Raw genomic sequence first — 13,963 nt, 5'->3', positions numbered from 1 at the left:
AGCTAAGAGCCGCTGGTGTTGCTCTGATTCCGCAGCATGTCCCTGAAAATGTGGTGCTGGTTGGTTGCGGTGGCCTTCTCACACAACCGAAATGCATCTATGATTTGGACATTGAAGTATATGGGACTAGGTTTCTTGTACCAACATTTGTGGTTCCTGGGCAAAAAGATGAGCTCATCGTGGGGAGCAATGTGATCCGGCCCATCATTCAGAAGATGAAGGCTGATACAAAGTACTGGGAGCTTATTAACTCCAATTACACTGGCACTGATTGTGAAGACTTCCTGCAGTTGCTGAGCTGTATCTCACGGTGGTCTGCTCCTGTGTTGCCAGATAAAGTAGGTACAGTCAGGTTGCGGAAGAGTGTCACTCTCCTGCCACAAAAAGAATATGTAGTTTGGGGAAAGCTGCCACCTTCTGCCCTCGTGTCTCCAGGAAGTACTGTCGTTGTGGAACCCACGTCAGCCCGTTCCACTCCAAAGAACATAATGGTGGGGCGCATTATAACACCCATGTGGGGAGATCGTTGGGTCCCTATGAAAGTCCTTAACCCAACAGAGAGCCCTGTGACACTTCGTCGCAATGCTAAGATTGCGGATGTCTTTCCTTGTATTGCTGTGGAGGACCTGCCCATCACTCAAGGTCTCTGCGAGACTCTGACTGACCAGCATACCAGTTTTCCCCCCTCATCAGACTCTGTGCCTGACTCTGCACAGCTACTCAAAGATGCTGGGTTGGCTGACATTGATATTGAGGGCTGTGAAGTGTCAGATGGGTGGAAGAGGAAATTGGTGGAGCTTGTGTTGACTTACCAAGATGTGTTCTCTAGAGACAAACTGGACTGTGGTGAGGTGAAAGACTTTGTCCATCGTATCCACCTCACTGACGACCGCCCTTTCAGGCTTCCCTATCGCAGAGTACCCCCGGCTCACTATCACAAGTTGCGAGAGGTGCTGTCAGACATGGAGATGAAAGGCATCATCAGTAAGTCCACCAGCGAATACGCCTCACCACTGGTAATGGTTTGGAAGAAGTCAGGTGACTTGAGGATATGCACTGACTTCCGCTGGCTCAATGCCAAAACCATTAAGGATGCTCACCCACTGCCCCATCAGGCTGACTGTCTTGCTGCCCTTGGTGGGAATGCTTTCTTCAGCACCATGGACCTCACATCTGGGTTCTACAACGTTCCCCTCCATGAGTCTGACAGACGGTACACTGCTTTCACTACACCTCTTGGCCTGTATGAGTACAACAGACTTCCCCAGGGTCTATGCAACAGCCCAGCATCTTTCATGCGGATGATGCTCAGCATCTTTGGTGATTTGAACTTTTCCAGCCTCCTGTGTTATCTTGATGACCTGCTGGTGTTTGCGCCTTCAGAAGAGGAGGCCCTAAGACATCTTGAGATTGTTTTCTCTCGCCTGAGGACCAGCAATCTGAAGCTGGCGCAGAAAAAATGTCACTTTCTCAGACGCTCTGTGAGGTTTTTGGGTCATGTCGTGGATGCTGGTGGTGTCTCGGTTGATCAGGATAAAGTGAGGGTTATCGCCAATTTTCAGAAGACTGACCTTATGGATGGTGACGGTTGCACCCCTTCTCAGAGGAAAGTGAGATCCTTCCTTGGCATGGTGATGTTTTACCAGCATTTTATTCCAGGGTGCTCTCGTATTGCGAAGCCACTCTTTGCTCTAACTGCCGGTCAGAAGAGGACTAAAGGCTGCCATGGGAGTCGGAAACCTGGAACTTTTCGCAAGCTCACCCCTCAAGATTGGACTCCTGCTTGTGAGAAAGCATTTGAGGGACTCAAAGGTGCACTCCTCAGCTGTGCGGTGCTGGCACATCCTGATTTTGAGAGGCCATTCATCCTTTCAACTGACGCTTCCATGGATGGGCTGGGTGCTGTCTTATCCCAGGTGCCAGCTGGTGAGGAGAGAGCAAGACCTATAGCCTTTGCTAGTAAGTCTCTCAGCCGCAGTCAGGCCAAATACCCAGCACACCGGCTCGAATTTTTGGCTCTGAAGTGGGCTGTGTGCGATAAGTTCAGCCACTGGCTCAAGGGTCATCGGTTCACTGTCTGGACTGATAACAATCCTCTCACATACATTCTGACTAAGCCAAAGCTGGATGCCTGTGAACAGCGTTGGGTCTCTAAGCTTGCACCATACTGCTTTGAGATCAAATATGTTCCTGGAAAGCTGAACATTGTGGCAGACACCCTGAGCAGGGAACCGTTTGTGAGGCCGTTGGCCCAGCGGCTCCTGTCGGAGCCCTACTTTGAGCTGCTAGAGCAAGTCAGTGGTGTGAAAGATGCCAGTGTCCAAGATGCCTTCCGTTTGACCTGTCAACCTCAATCGATACGCAGTGCTCCACCCTCTGCTGTGCTTGATGTGTCTCTGTCAACTGATGACGTGTCTTCTCTCATGTCTTCGCTCTGTGAGTGGGAGTCTGCTTCTCGCCAGCGTGCAACATCCCTCGCTGGTCACCTAACCTCCATCAGTCCACCTGACTGTGATGTTACTCATGCGCTGTCCCGTGCTGATCTCCTGTCTCATCAAACAGGGGATCCTGTGATCTCCAGAGTAGCCCGCTATGTTGAGCGTAAGCGCAGACCCTCCAGACGTGAGCGCTGTCATGAGAACCAACATACGTTGCGGCTCCTGAAACAATGGGATAAGCTCACATTCCTCAATGGTGTCCTCTACAGAGTCGTGAGGGACCCACTGACCAAACACAAGAGATTCCAGTTTGTGGTACCTGACTCCCTAAAACAAGTGGTGCTGTCTGGCATACACGACAATGCTGGTCATCAAGGTCAACCTCGCACACTCTCCTTGGCTCGTCAGCGTTTTTTCTGGTATGATATGGAGAAGGATGTGCGCGGTCATGTGAGAAATTGCCGCAGGTGTGTTCTCAGCAAGACCCCAGAGCCAGCAGCTAGGGCCCCGTTGGAAAGCATTAAGACCTGTGCTCCACTGGAACTTGTGTGCATTGACTTCTGGTCAGCTGAGGACAGCAACAACAAGTCTGTGGATGTCCTTGTGATTACTGACCACTTCACAAAATTAGCACATGCATTCCAATGCCAGGATCAGACAGCTAAGAGAGTCGCTAAAAAGCTCTGGGATGGATTCTTCTGTGTGTATGGCTTCCCTCAGCGCATTCACTCTGACCAGGGAGCTAGTTTTGAGAGTGAGCTGCTTGCAGAGCTTCTGGTTTTGGGTGGCGTTGCCAAATCCCACACTTCACCATACCACCCCATGGGTAATGGTACCACAGAGAGATTTAATCGCACCCTTGGAAACATGTTACGGTCCCTCCCCCCCAGATGTAAGCAGAAATGGCCGCAGATGATACAGTCCATGACGTTTGTGTATAACTGTACGGCACACGAGACCACCGGCTTTGCGCCATTCTACCTGATGTTTGGGAGGGTGCCAAGGTTGCCAGTTGACCTCATGTTTCGGGATGTCCTTCATGATGACACCATTTGTGACTATGATACCTATGTCAAGTCACTGATGGATGACCTGCGCTCTGCCATGCTCCGAGCCCAGGAACACAGCACAATGGAGCAGAGACACCAGTCTGACCAGTACAACAGAAAAGTGAAGGGTCTGCCTCTTTCACTAGGGGACCAGGTGTTGTTGGCAAACAAGGGAGTCAGAGGAAAAAGGAAGCTCTCTGACAAATGGGAACCTGTTGTGTACACGGTAGTTGACTTGGATCCTGCTCTTCACATCTGCCATATGAGAGACAAAGAAGGTCATGAGCGTGTGGTGCATCGCAACCTGCTCCTTCAAGTTAACTTTTTGCCCTTGGACACAACACTGAATGACGATGCTGCACATCCTGCTGTGAGCGTTGTCAGTGGCCCCGCTGAGTCTGACCTGGATGGGTCTGTGACATCTTTTGGGGGCACAGGAGCTGTACCTCCTGCCACCTGGACTGTGGATTCCGTCTCCAGCATTGGCGAGTGTGATGACCGCACACTATCATGGATCCATCAGCAATCTGCCGCTGACCCGGTCGAAGATGGCGTTCATGGGACCCCTCCCATAATGGGTGTTTCTGATCTTGGTGGGCTGGCTGGTGATGGAGCCTCCCCAGGCTCCCCTGCTGCTTTCCCGTCCCACACTTTTCATTCTCTTGAACCCAAAAATGTGGACGTGGATCAAGGACTTACCACACGTTTTGGTAGAATCATTAAACCAGTTCGTCGCTTGATTGAATCAATGGCTCAACTTGAAACACTCCTTGGTGTTGAACCTGTTCAAGCAGCGGTTATTGATGTGTGAATTTGCTTATTTCTGTATGTTTTTAATTGCTATTGTTTTTGGAAAAGAATAATACAGGCACAGAGTTCATTGTATTTTGTCAGTCTGTGCAGTCTGATAGTGACGCCCATAGATATTATGGCCTGTTTTGTGTGGTGTAAATGGCACCTCATTTTGTCTATAGAAAGTCCTGGGATCTTGCTAGGCGCCGAGCAGGTCTCAGGTCTCTTATCCTCCTTGGAGGAAGCTATGTTGCTGATCTAATTCATTGTATATGTGATGTGAATTTGTTTGAGGCCACTGTATCTGTTATTGTGGGTTTATATATTTTTTTTGGTGTACCCTTTAGGATTTTGTGTAATTCTTGGGGGGTGAATGTAACAGAGTCATAAATAACATTGTTATAATTACACAAAATGTGTTCTAAACCCCCAAACTTCTCCTTTTATACCTGACTTTTAGGACCTCCAAGCCTGTAGTTGTGTTCATTATCAGTTAGAGCCCCTCCTCATTCTTTTCTTCTTCTTTGGTGCAATACTATAAATACAGTGTACCCCTTTTGCCTCTCCCCTTTTTCTACAATTCCCCTGTGGGAGAGGAGCTGGAGTGGGCAAATTATTTACTTGGAGGTCTTTCTTTCTTTTACCTTTTTTATCAGACACAACGCAGAATCACACCGGTTACACATGGACGAGCACAGAGCCTCGCAGCTTTAGGCGTTGCTGCTCTGAGCACATCCCAGAGCCCCAAACAGAGGAAAGACGTCCTCTGCTGGTGCTTCCTGATCCTGAGGCTGTGACTGAACAGCTTTCGTTACTCATTTATTCCCAGTAAGTCCTGCTCGCCCCTGGCGTGTGCTGCCACCTGCTGTTAATGCGACAGTTTAGTCTTCCACTTGGGGGGGGGGGGCGTCTATCCCTGCCATATTTATCAAAAAGATTTTATTCATATAAAAATAATTTGGAAAGATGTTTCACTGCATTTTTGACTTCAACATCATGAAGACAGATAATAGAAACAATTCAATTTCACTTCAGTTACAATTTTGGTTTCCAGCATTTATTAAAACTAAACGAGATAAAGCGGCGCTCTTCATTGGACCCGTTGATGGTGTTCATATGACCTCGTGTAAGATTCACGTAAAGGACGAGGAGAGCAGAGCTAACAGGAGGAACAACCTCGTTCACCGTCATGTCAGGGAAGGGGCAAACACATTAAGCCACGTCTCATGTGGTTATCATGAACACAGCCTGAAGTGCTGACCTAAAACAATTTCCCGAATCCTCAGATTTCCAGCACAAAGCTGGCGATCTTTGAAGAAAGCACGGAGAGAAGCCGGTGCTGCAAATAAAAGACGTTTAATTTAAACTTCTTTGAAGGTTAAACTGAGCCCATCCCGAGGTTTGTCTAAACACAAGAAAGTTTTCCTGTGCAGGAAACCAAAGCTTCTGGATTTATATGAAAAACTTTTTAGTAACGAACTTGCTTTTATTCTGAAAATAACTAATCACGGACAAAAATGTTTGAACTTTTGATTTCTTTAAATTCAATCTGAATAAACAAAACAACCCAAAACTGAACCGCTGTGAGAGCAGGGGCGCAGGTGGAGGTAGTGACGGTGGGTGGAGTTTAAATACCCGGGGTCAACACATCCACAGAGAGGCGGAGAAAGTGCAGGAGATGAGTGTCAGGTGTGATTTATGACAGAAAGAGAAGTGTTAAATGTGGAGGTGAGACCTGCTGTGAGGGTTGGAGATGGCGGAGGCTGAGATGTTCAGTGAGCAGTAGACTTGTAGTCAAGACCGCCTAAACCAAGACCAGAGGGTATCGAGACCAAGACAAGACAGACCGAGTCAAGACCAAGACAAAGTCGAGACGAGACCGAGACAAGTCTTTAAACTGCAGCCAGATGCTGCTTCATTTACAGGTGTCAGGCATATCAAAAACATAAATTTATATGTTTTTGAGATGCACTCGCACAGCCCTCCTCACCGCTGTCTACTGTCTCACTCACTTACTGAGAGGACAGACGCACGCTCCACTTGACTGTCGCGTCTCTCACCCTCTGTTTTTCACATAATGATATTATCCTATATCCTCGCATGTGATTGGCCACGATATGGAGGGATTGGAGCATAGCTGAGCCACTGTGTGAGAGCTGAGCAGCGAAAGGAAATCAAGTGAGGAGCCGGCTCTCGCTCAATGGGAGTCGACTCTTCCGATTCACTACAAGCACTCTCTAAGCACGGCTCAGAGCTGATGCTTATGCGCATGACACATTATCGGACGTTACGTTGTGTGTCATGGATACTGTTGACTCCAAATCTCCACGATGTCGATCTGAGACAGCAAGACAGAGACAAGACCGAGGGATCCGAGACCAAGACCACGTAAAAGTGGTCTGGAGACATCCAACTCTAGTGAGCAGGATCAGAGGGTCTGAGCATGTGCGGAGGAGAGAGGGTGGAGCTGCAGGCAGGGGGATGCTTTACTATCAGCAGAGTGTAAAGTAATGATGTCATAGACGTGGAATAATCACAAACAGTCTCACGGTTAATTTTTTTTATTTCAGTATATTATTTGTGACGAGAGGAGAGTTTACTGTCTCTGCAGAAAAACCAAATCAATAAAAACGCTTTGAATGAAAGATGACAGAAAAACGTGAGCAAAGCAAAAACCCAAACGAACAAAAAGGAGAAAATAAGAAATGATCAGTTATTATTCACACTTGTTCTCCGAGCAGGATTCAAACACCCCGTCACATAAACTGAAGACAGAAGGCCGTACTCTATGTGAACTCTGACAATGGCTGCTCTCCACAAACACACAAACAGCTTTAATGTTTCTAATGTTTCAACTCGCTGTGAACTTTACCATCGTAGACGATGTCTACTTCAGTTAAAACAGGAAGTGACCGCACTATCCCTCCGAGCTGCTCGCCGTCCCCTTAAAGTTTGTACAGCCTGACGTGTTTATGTCATGAGCGATGAGCAGAGTCCAGTAAATATTTTATTCTTAGGCAAGCTTATCAGTTTCCTCTGACGTTAAACTAAACCGTCAGCTAACCATCAGAACGAAGCTTCACAGACGCCATCGAGTAAACCAGGGGGCGTCGACAGGCTGGAGACTGATCAGAGCAGAGCAGAGACAGACAGACAGACACACACAAAGTTGTTCTCTGAAATAAAAAAAAAAAAAAAAACACTTTCAGGAAATCCTGGATTGAACTGAATGATTCTGATTGGATGGATAAAACAACGACGAATCAAATCGATCAGGCCGCGGCCAAAGAGTCCCTTCTATTCCCTCATGAGTCTCTAACTTCCTGAAGGCTGCAGGCACAACCAGAGCCGCTGAATCCCACCAGCACTAAGGAAAGGAGCTTCTAAGCGTCCTTTTTCACCTCCTTCGGCAGAGGAGACCTAGGAGACGACTACAAGGCTGATACGTGTCTGCGGCAGAACATAACACGAGAAACTGACCCTAACATAACGGACGTGATGTGGATGTGTGTAAGATGATCCTCTCGTCTCCACAGCAGACCCACGTTAACACCATCCACCATCGCTGTGAAGCAGGCTGAGTGGGAGCGGTCAGACTCGTCACGTTTAACGTCCAGCAAAACCAAACAAATGAGGGATGTCTGAACTGTTGGACCGCAGCCCGAGGCTCCGACTATAATCTGAAGCCTTCCCGTTGGCTGTGATGACTTCTTTACACGAGTTTGTTCCTCACATGTCGGCACTAAACCAGCACCAGCTCTCCTCTGTAATAAGAAACCATCTTCATGGATCAAAGCCACGTTCACGTTCTCTGCAGCAGAACACACCTGATCAACAAAAAGCAGGCGTAACACTCTCTTTAAGAAAACCCCCCCAAAAGTTTGTCAATGAAAGGAAATCGAACCCTGCAATCATCACCTCCCCCCCGCAGTGCTTCACAGATACAAACATTCAGACCATCTGTAGAAAACAAATTCACATTAAGTGCTCAATCCATGATCAGGAAACAGTTTATTCCTCTCCAGTAAGAACACCAGTCTCGTCCTCCTCTGCTGCCTCCTCCTCCTCCTCAGTAAAACCTTTTGTTCCTCTCCTGTCTCCTCTGAAAAACCACAGCTCCCACCACGGCGCACACCACGATCCCCAGCAGGGCACAGAGCAGCAGCAGGAACACCTTCCAGCCGGTGAGAGGCGTGCCGCGGAAGTTTCCGGTGGGATCATCGATGTTGTCTGAGAAGCAGGAAGAACATCCACCATCAGTTTACTCCATCTGGTTTTAACTGTGCTTTTAACTGGAATATTTTAAAAGTCTGAGAAACATCCCTCCCACTTGTAGCCCTGCTGAAACACTCTGAAGCACTTTATTCTAAATAAAGTTTTGGGTATTTGAATCTACCTTTAGGGGATTTGAGGAGGCTGACGCTGGGCTCGATCTTCGTCCAGTCCAGGTTCTCCTCTTCAGCCGTGTGTTCCACCATCAGCTGGTAGAGCTTCATGGAGATGATGTCATGGTTATCTGTGAAGAGTCGGTGAAAACACTTCGAGGTTTAAGAATGCGATTTTAACAATCAGTATTCCTCCTTCGCCGGCAGCTCAGACCTACCCGACAGGTCGCCCGTAGCTGCCGAAGCCCCAAAGAAATATCCCGTGGGAAGACGAACTCCGCCGATGTCGATGCACTCCTTCCACTCGTTCTTGTCGTCCACGTCTACCATCACCTGCCGGGTTACAGAGGGGAGGCAGGACCAAAGGTAAAAACACTGCAAACGCTCCACCTCAAACTGCAGTCGCAGCAGAAACCGAAGGTGCGGCCACTTACCGTCAGTCGCCCTTTGGAGTAGCGGATGGCGAGGTACGTGTCGTGATCACGGTTCCTGATCTCGGCAGAGCAGCCTCCCAGCTCAGACGAGCGGCCGTCTTTCCCGTGGTCGTAACTCACAGAGCCGTTGTTCACCATGGCTGAAATGTACGGGAAAGAGCGCTGGCGGCGGACAGGAAATGATCAGTACACGAGTCCTACACAGGCGTTACACGCTTCGACAAGACCAACAAATACATCACATAAAAACAAAACATGTCCACATGACACATTTGAGGTAATCGGCACAAATCGCGATGGCGGTTGGTTGCGGTTACAGTGATGTTCACTTCCTGCTGAGCGTTTGAGCTCTGGCGAGGGTAAAGGTCTCATTAAACACTCGAGTGCTTTTTCTCTCCTTGCCTCGAGGCCCGAGTTGCCCACTAAGGGCATTCCCAACATTAGCTCTGAAAGCTGTTCAGATTAGGGTTGCGTTCTGTGTCGTCTTCCTGCTTCTTCTGCGTTCATTTTGACCCCACACAAGCAGTTTCTTTTTTATTGCTCCCTCTGTGAAGCATTTCATGACTGTTTTTTAAAAATCAGAGAAAGATTTCAAACACTGACCGGGCTGCAAAGCTCAGATTGTTATCGATTTGGTCTGATCAATACACACACACACACACACACTGTCTAAAACATCAGTATTAGCATCGTAATCCAGTCCAATTTAAGATATATCAAAGACATTTAGTTCTAAAAATGTAATTTACTGTATTTCAGACATTTGCAGACTCTCTATGGCTGTTAACTGTATTTCTATTTAAACCGGGGCCTTTTCTATGTGAGGGACACAGAACAGCGATAAGGTGACACAACAACAAACAAATATTCTGTCACTGATGCTGAAGTGGACCTTTTCTGCTTCTCCTTATGTCCTGTCATATCTTCTTTTCAATATTAAACATGAACAGAGTTCCTAACGATAAGGTCGGTGTATGCACAAGTAATCCCGTGTGATGTCATAGAGGGGAGATGTCATTATAGCCCCACCCCACCCCGGCCAATCAGACTTGAAAAGGAGGACGGCGAATAGGTCTACTTCAACAGGCCTGCAGCGTTTCACAACGAGGAGACAGACTGTGCACTGAGACAGCATGCTGACGGGGAAAACCTGCAGCCACTCACATCTGTCGCATCATCGTTAGAGTAAGTATCTATAAAGACGGCAAGCCCGTGGAAGACGGCGCTGTTGGAAAACACGGGCCCTGCAAAGAAACAAGCTGGTCAGTCACTTCGGCACACATGCACGCACACACACTTACATCCATCCCATGGAGGTCATTGCGGAAGGTATCCAAAAAAATAGCCAGGCCAAGAAACTGATCCTGGTTTCCAAACACAGGGCCTAGGATGGAGGCAGAGATGAGGCGAGACGTGAGCGAGACACTATGTGAGGTCAGCAGTGATGAGATGACAGACACGTATGGAGTGACACACACACACAGGTTTGGATTTACAGCTGTCCTTCTGAGCTGCAACACTTTACATGCTTTTTCCTCCTGACCATGAAGCGGTTAACCGGCGAGAAGGGGCCCGCAGTACCTCAGCCTCACAGAGCTGCATGTAGGGATACGTTTACTCACCGCGAACACGCCGCAAAGCCCGACTCGAACGACTATGCTGGGTTATGTCGTATACAAAGAGAAAGAGCTCCACCTTCAGGGAGGTTAGGCTGCTCAGTATCTACACTTTGCCTTCTTAGGCCTCAGTTTGGTTGCAGCAGAGAATTCTGGGTAAATCCAAACTCTATATGAAGCTCCTTCACACCAGCCGGACCTTCGCAGCGAAGACCCGGTGTTACCTGAGTGCAGCCTGTCCTTCGTGTACCAGAGAGCGATGCCGTCACCGTGGAGATTCTTCTTCCCCGAGCCGTGGATTTTAAACTGCACGTGCATCTCCCAGTCCTTCAGGTAACAAGGCTAACACAGAGACGAGCCGAGGGTTAGACGCTACTGAGTCGAAGCCTACAACTCCTCGTCTCAGCGAGGAGGCTTCAGCCACAGAGAGGGGACATTTTTAACTTTAAATGATTCTCTGTGATCGCGCCTCGCCTCACCACGGTGTTCCAGATGGATCCCTGCTTGCTCCTCTCATCTGGAGTCAGGCGGACGTACGAGCTCGTCACCAAAGTGCTTCCGGAGAAATCCCACTGGCTGGATGGGCTGCTGCCGACACCTGCGGGAAAAACAGGCAAACGCTCAGACACACATGAGCAGGTTAAGCACACAGACTCGCTGCTGTGTCAATACCGTCACACCCGTTTCACACTCAGCAAACATTCACACCTTCTAAAGCTCACTAATAATGTGGCTACACTACACATACCAGCGTGGCTACACTCTTGGATTAAGATGTAATCATAATGTTGTTAAACTTGCATAATGACATTAAAGAGTGTTCAATCTAATCTGGAGGACTCACACCGAGGCACTTTTAAAGCTTCTTTTGAACTCTGTGAGCCACTTACACCATGTGTGAATTTTTTACTCCCATGGTTTGACTCCTGGTTGAACTCTGTAATCAGACATCCTTACACGCTCAACAGGGAGGGTGGAGCTGATTTTGTAGAAGAACTAACTAACATGCGCCTGGTAAACTTGGAAAGGAAAATCAACTGTTTGCTGATGATATGCAGAATTATTTATTTATTTAATCAATCGGTTGCAGCATCACTGCCTGCAGGAGGCGCTGTAGGGGTCAGCTGTAACATGTCTGACTCATGTTAGAGCACTTCATGGGCTCTGGAATCTGTCACCTGAAGGGCAGCTGTGCGCTGAAGCAGTATGATCAGGAGGAACAGCCCGATCTGTCACTGGACCGGTTTGCTAAAATGGTGTGTCTGTGCTGAACACCATGTTTAAACATGTCCGTAAGTGCATGTGGCACCAGGGCGCCCTACGTTGCAGGTCCGTGATTGATTCTGTAATCGTATCACCAGATCTGGGGCGTATGTTCTGGACACTTGGCTGAAGGAAGGAGCTGACCTGTCACCTGATCACTGCCTGGTGCTGAGTTGGATCAGGTGGTGGGGGAGGATGCTCATACCCATATACATAGTCAGGGTGTACTGTGAGCATCTGGCAGAGGTCCTGGTCCTCAGGATGTACAATTCCCAGCGCCAGCAGAACCTCAACAGCATTCTGAAGGACAGCGAGTCTGAGTGGACCATGTTCCTCTCGTACATTGCTGAGGCAGCTGACAGATACTGGCAGGCCAAATGAAGCGTGGCTGCAGGAAAGCCGCTGAAGCAAAAACTCAGATGTGGAGGGAGATCAGCATGAAGCAGCTCTGACAAGCAGTTCGGTGTCTCCTGCTTCTTATAAAGGACACTGCTACTCTGAGCACTCAAAGCACCTGTCATCTTACACCTGCCCACCAGAAGATCGATCCTGCCTGAGAATAAATCTGCACATGAACCTGAGTGACCACAGACTGGTGTGTGTGTGTGTGAGTGTGTGTGAGAGAGAGATACTGTACACACGTGAACATGCTCAGATCCAGTAAATATCAGCAGACTTTCTTCAGTGAAGTCCGAATTATTCGATTAAAAGCAGCCTCAGACATGCAGAACGATTTTAGTATTCACCGAGACGATCTTCGATTTATTCCCGTTTCTGTGAATATTAATATTTTCATGCGATGAAGCAGACATGCTAGGATATGTCTCGCAGTGCGCCATTACACAAATATGTAGGACTGATTTTCTTCACTTGCGCAAATCTCTAACCTTAGCGATGCGAAGAAACTAGTTCATGCTGACTGCAGCCTATCACTTAATAATCTCTGTGTAGCTTCCTGATACAAGTGAGTCATATTTGGTGTGTTTTCCTGTCAGGAACTATCGATCTTCCAGCTCCCCACCAGCGAATGTTTTGGGCCTTTTAACCCCGCAGGAGGACACTCTGCCACACGGTCTTTAAAAGCCCGTAAACATTCAGTGTAAGATGAGTGTACATGCAGGCGGCTCGGAGCCTCCGCTGGGCCCGAGAAGCCGCGGAGACGTCCCCGATTCTGCGGGTTAGCTCCCGGGCTAACGCCCCTACCTTGGTACGGCTTCGTTAACGAGTGCTCCCGCTTCAGGTGCTCCGCGTTTCCGTCCGTGATGTCACAGCAGACCAGAGAGAGCTCCAGCAGCACGAAGAGCAACGCTGAGCCCCGAAACGCTCTGCAGCCTCCCATTTTACCCGAACAGCACCGAGAGAAACTCTCACCGCCAAGCTTCTTCCTCTAAACGCCATAAACTGGTCCGTCCGCTGTTCTCATCCGGACTGAAACAACAAAATGCCACATTTATAATCACCCCGACGATTGTTCGGCGTCATTCTCCATCCTTTGAAATTTGCACTCATTAAATATAAAACCAAACAGGTACAAAGGCTTTGATTGGTGAGATACAATAAAATATAATGACGAAGATGAAACGTTAAGCTGTCCGCGTTCCCATACGGAAGGCTTTTGTAGACGGTAAAGATTTTGCTAGCCAATCAGAAACGAGCACATCGCAATTTAAGCCAATCAGCGATGAAGTTGTTTTTCTATTACTCGTACACTAGATGGAGACAGACTGCCGGAATTTAATTACAGACTACGGTCATGTGAAGGTTTGTATTCTTCAGTCAGGCTGAAAACAATGACGATTTTAGCTTTACAGAGAAGAACAGAGTTGTAGTTTTAGTGCGTTTCCATTACACTCTGTCAAACCACTGGTTGTAATTAACAATATCAGTCAAATCTGGAATAAGTTTCCCCCTGTGCCCCTCATGGAAACTTTACTCTATAAGATAAGATAAGATAAGATAAGATAACCTTTATTAGTCCCACACGTG

The 13,963-nt window shown here is 48.0% G+C and overlaps 1 protein-coding gene across 2 annotated transcripts; it reads right to left on the bottom strand.

The window, feature by feature from the left end:
- Positions 1-6,824: 6,824 nt before the first annotated feature.
- lman2 (lectin, mannose-binding 2) lies at positions 6,825-13,532 on the bottom strand. Of its 2 annotated transcripts, none has more exons than XM_082557333.1 (8): positions 13,181-13,532; positions 11,194-11,312; positions 10,939-11,056; positions 10,263-10,342; positions 9,099-9,260; positions 8,883-8,997; positions 8,676-8,795; positions 6,825-8,509 (listed from the first exon to the last, which is right to left on the bottom strand). In XM_082557333.1, the coding sequence occupies exons 1-8, from the start codon at positions 13,314-13,316 to the stop codon at positions 8,349-8,351; spliced, it is 1,011 nt and encodes a 336-aa protein (XP_082413459.1). In that variant the 5' UTR covers positions 13,317-13,532; the 3' UTR covers positions 6,825-8,348. The 2 variants fall into 2 exon arrangements, with proteins under 2 accessions (XP_082413459.1, XP_082413458.1); XM_082557332.1 differs by lacking the exon at positions 10,263-10,342 and adding an exon at positions 10,400-10,482 and having other exon boundaries at positions 13,181-13,526.
- Between the last annotated feature and the right edge of the window lie 431 nt (positions 13,533-13,963).

The sequence above is a fragment of the Aulonocara stuartgranti genome, assembly GCF_965226115.1.
Source record: "Aulonocara stuartgranti genome assembly, chromosome: 2".
NCBI classification, from domain to species: domain Eukaryota; kingdom Metazoa; phylum Chordata; class Actinopteri; order Cichliformes; family Cichlidae; genus Aulonocara; species Aulonocara stuartgranti.
The sequence above is the reverse complement of the archived record's forward strand: the minus strand, read 5'-3'. Positions and strand labels throughout refer to the sequence as shown.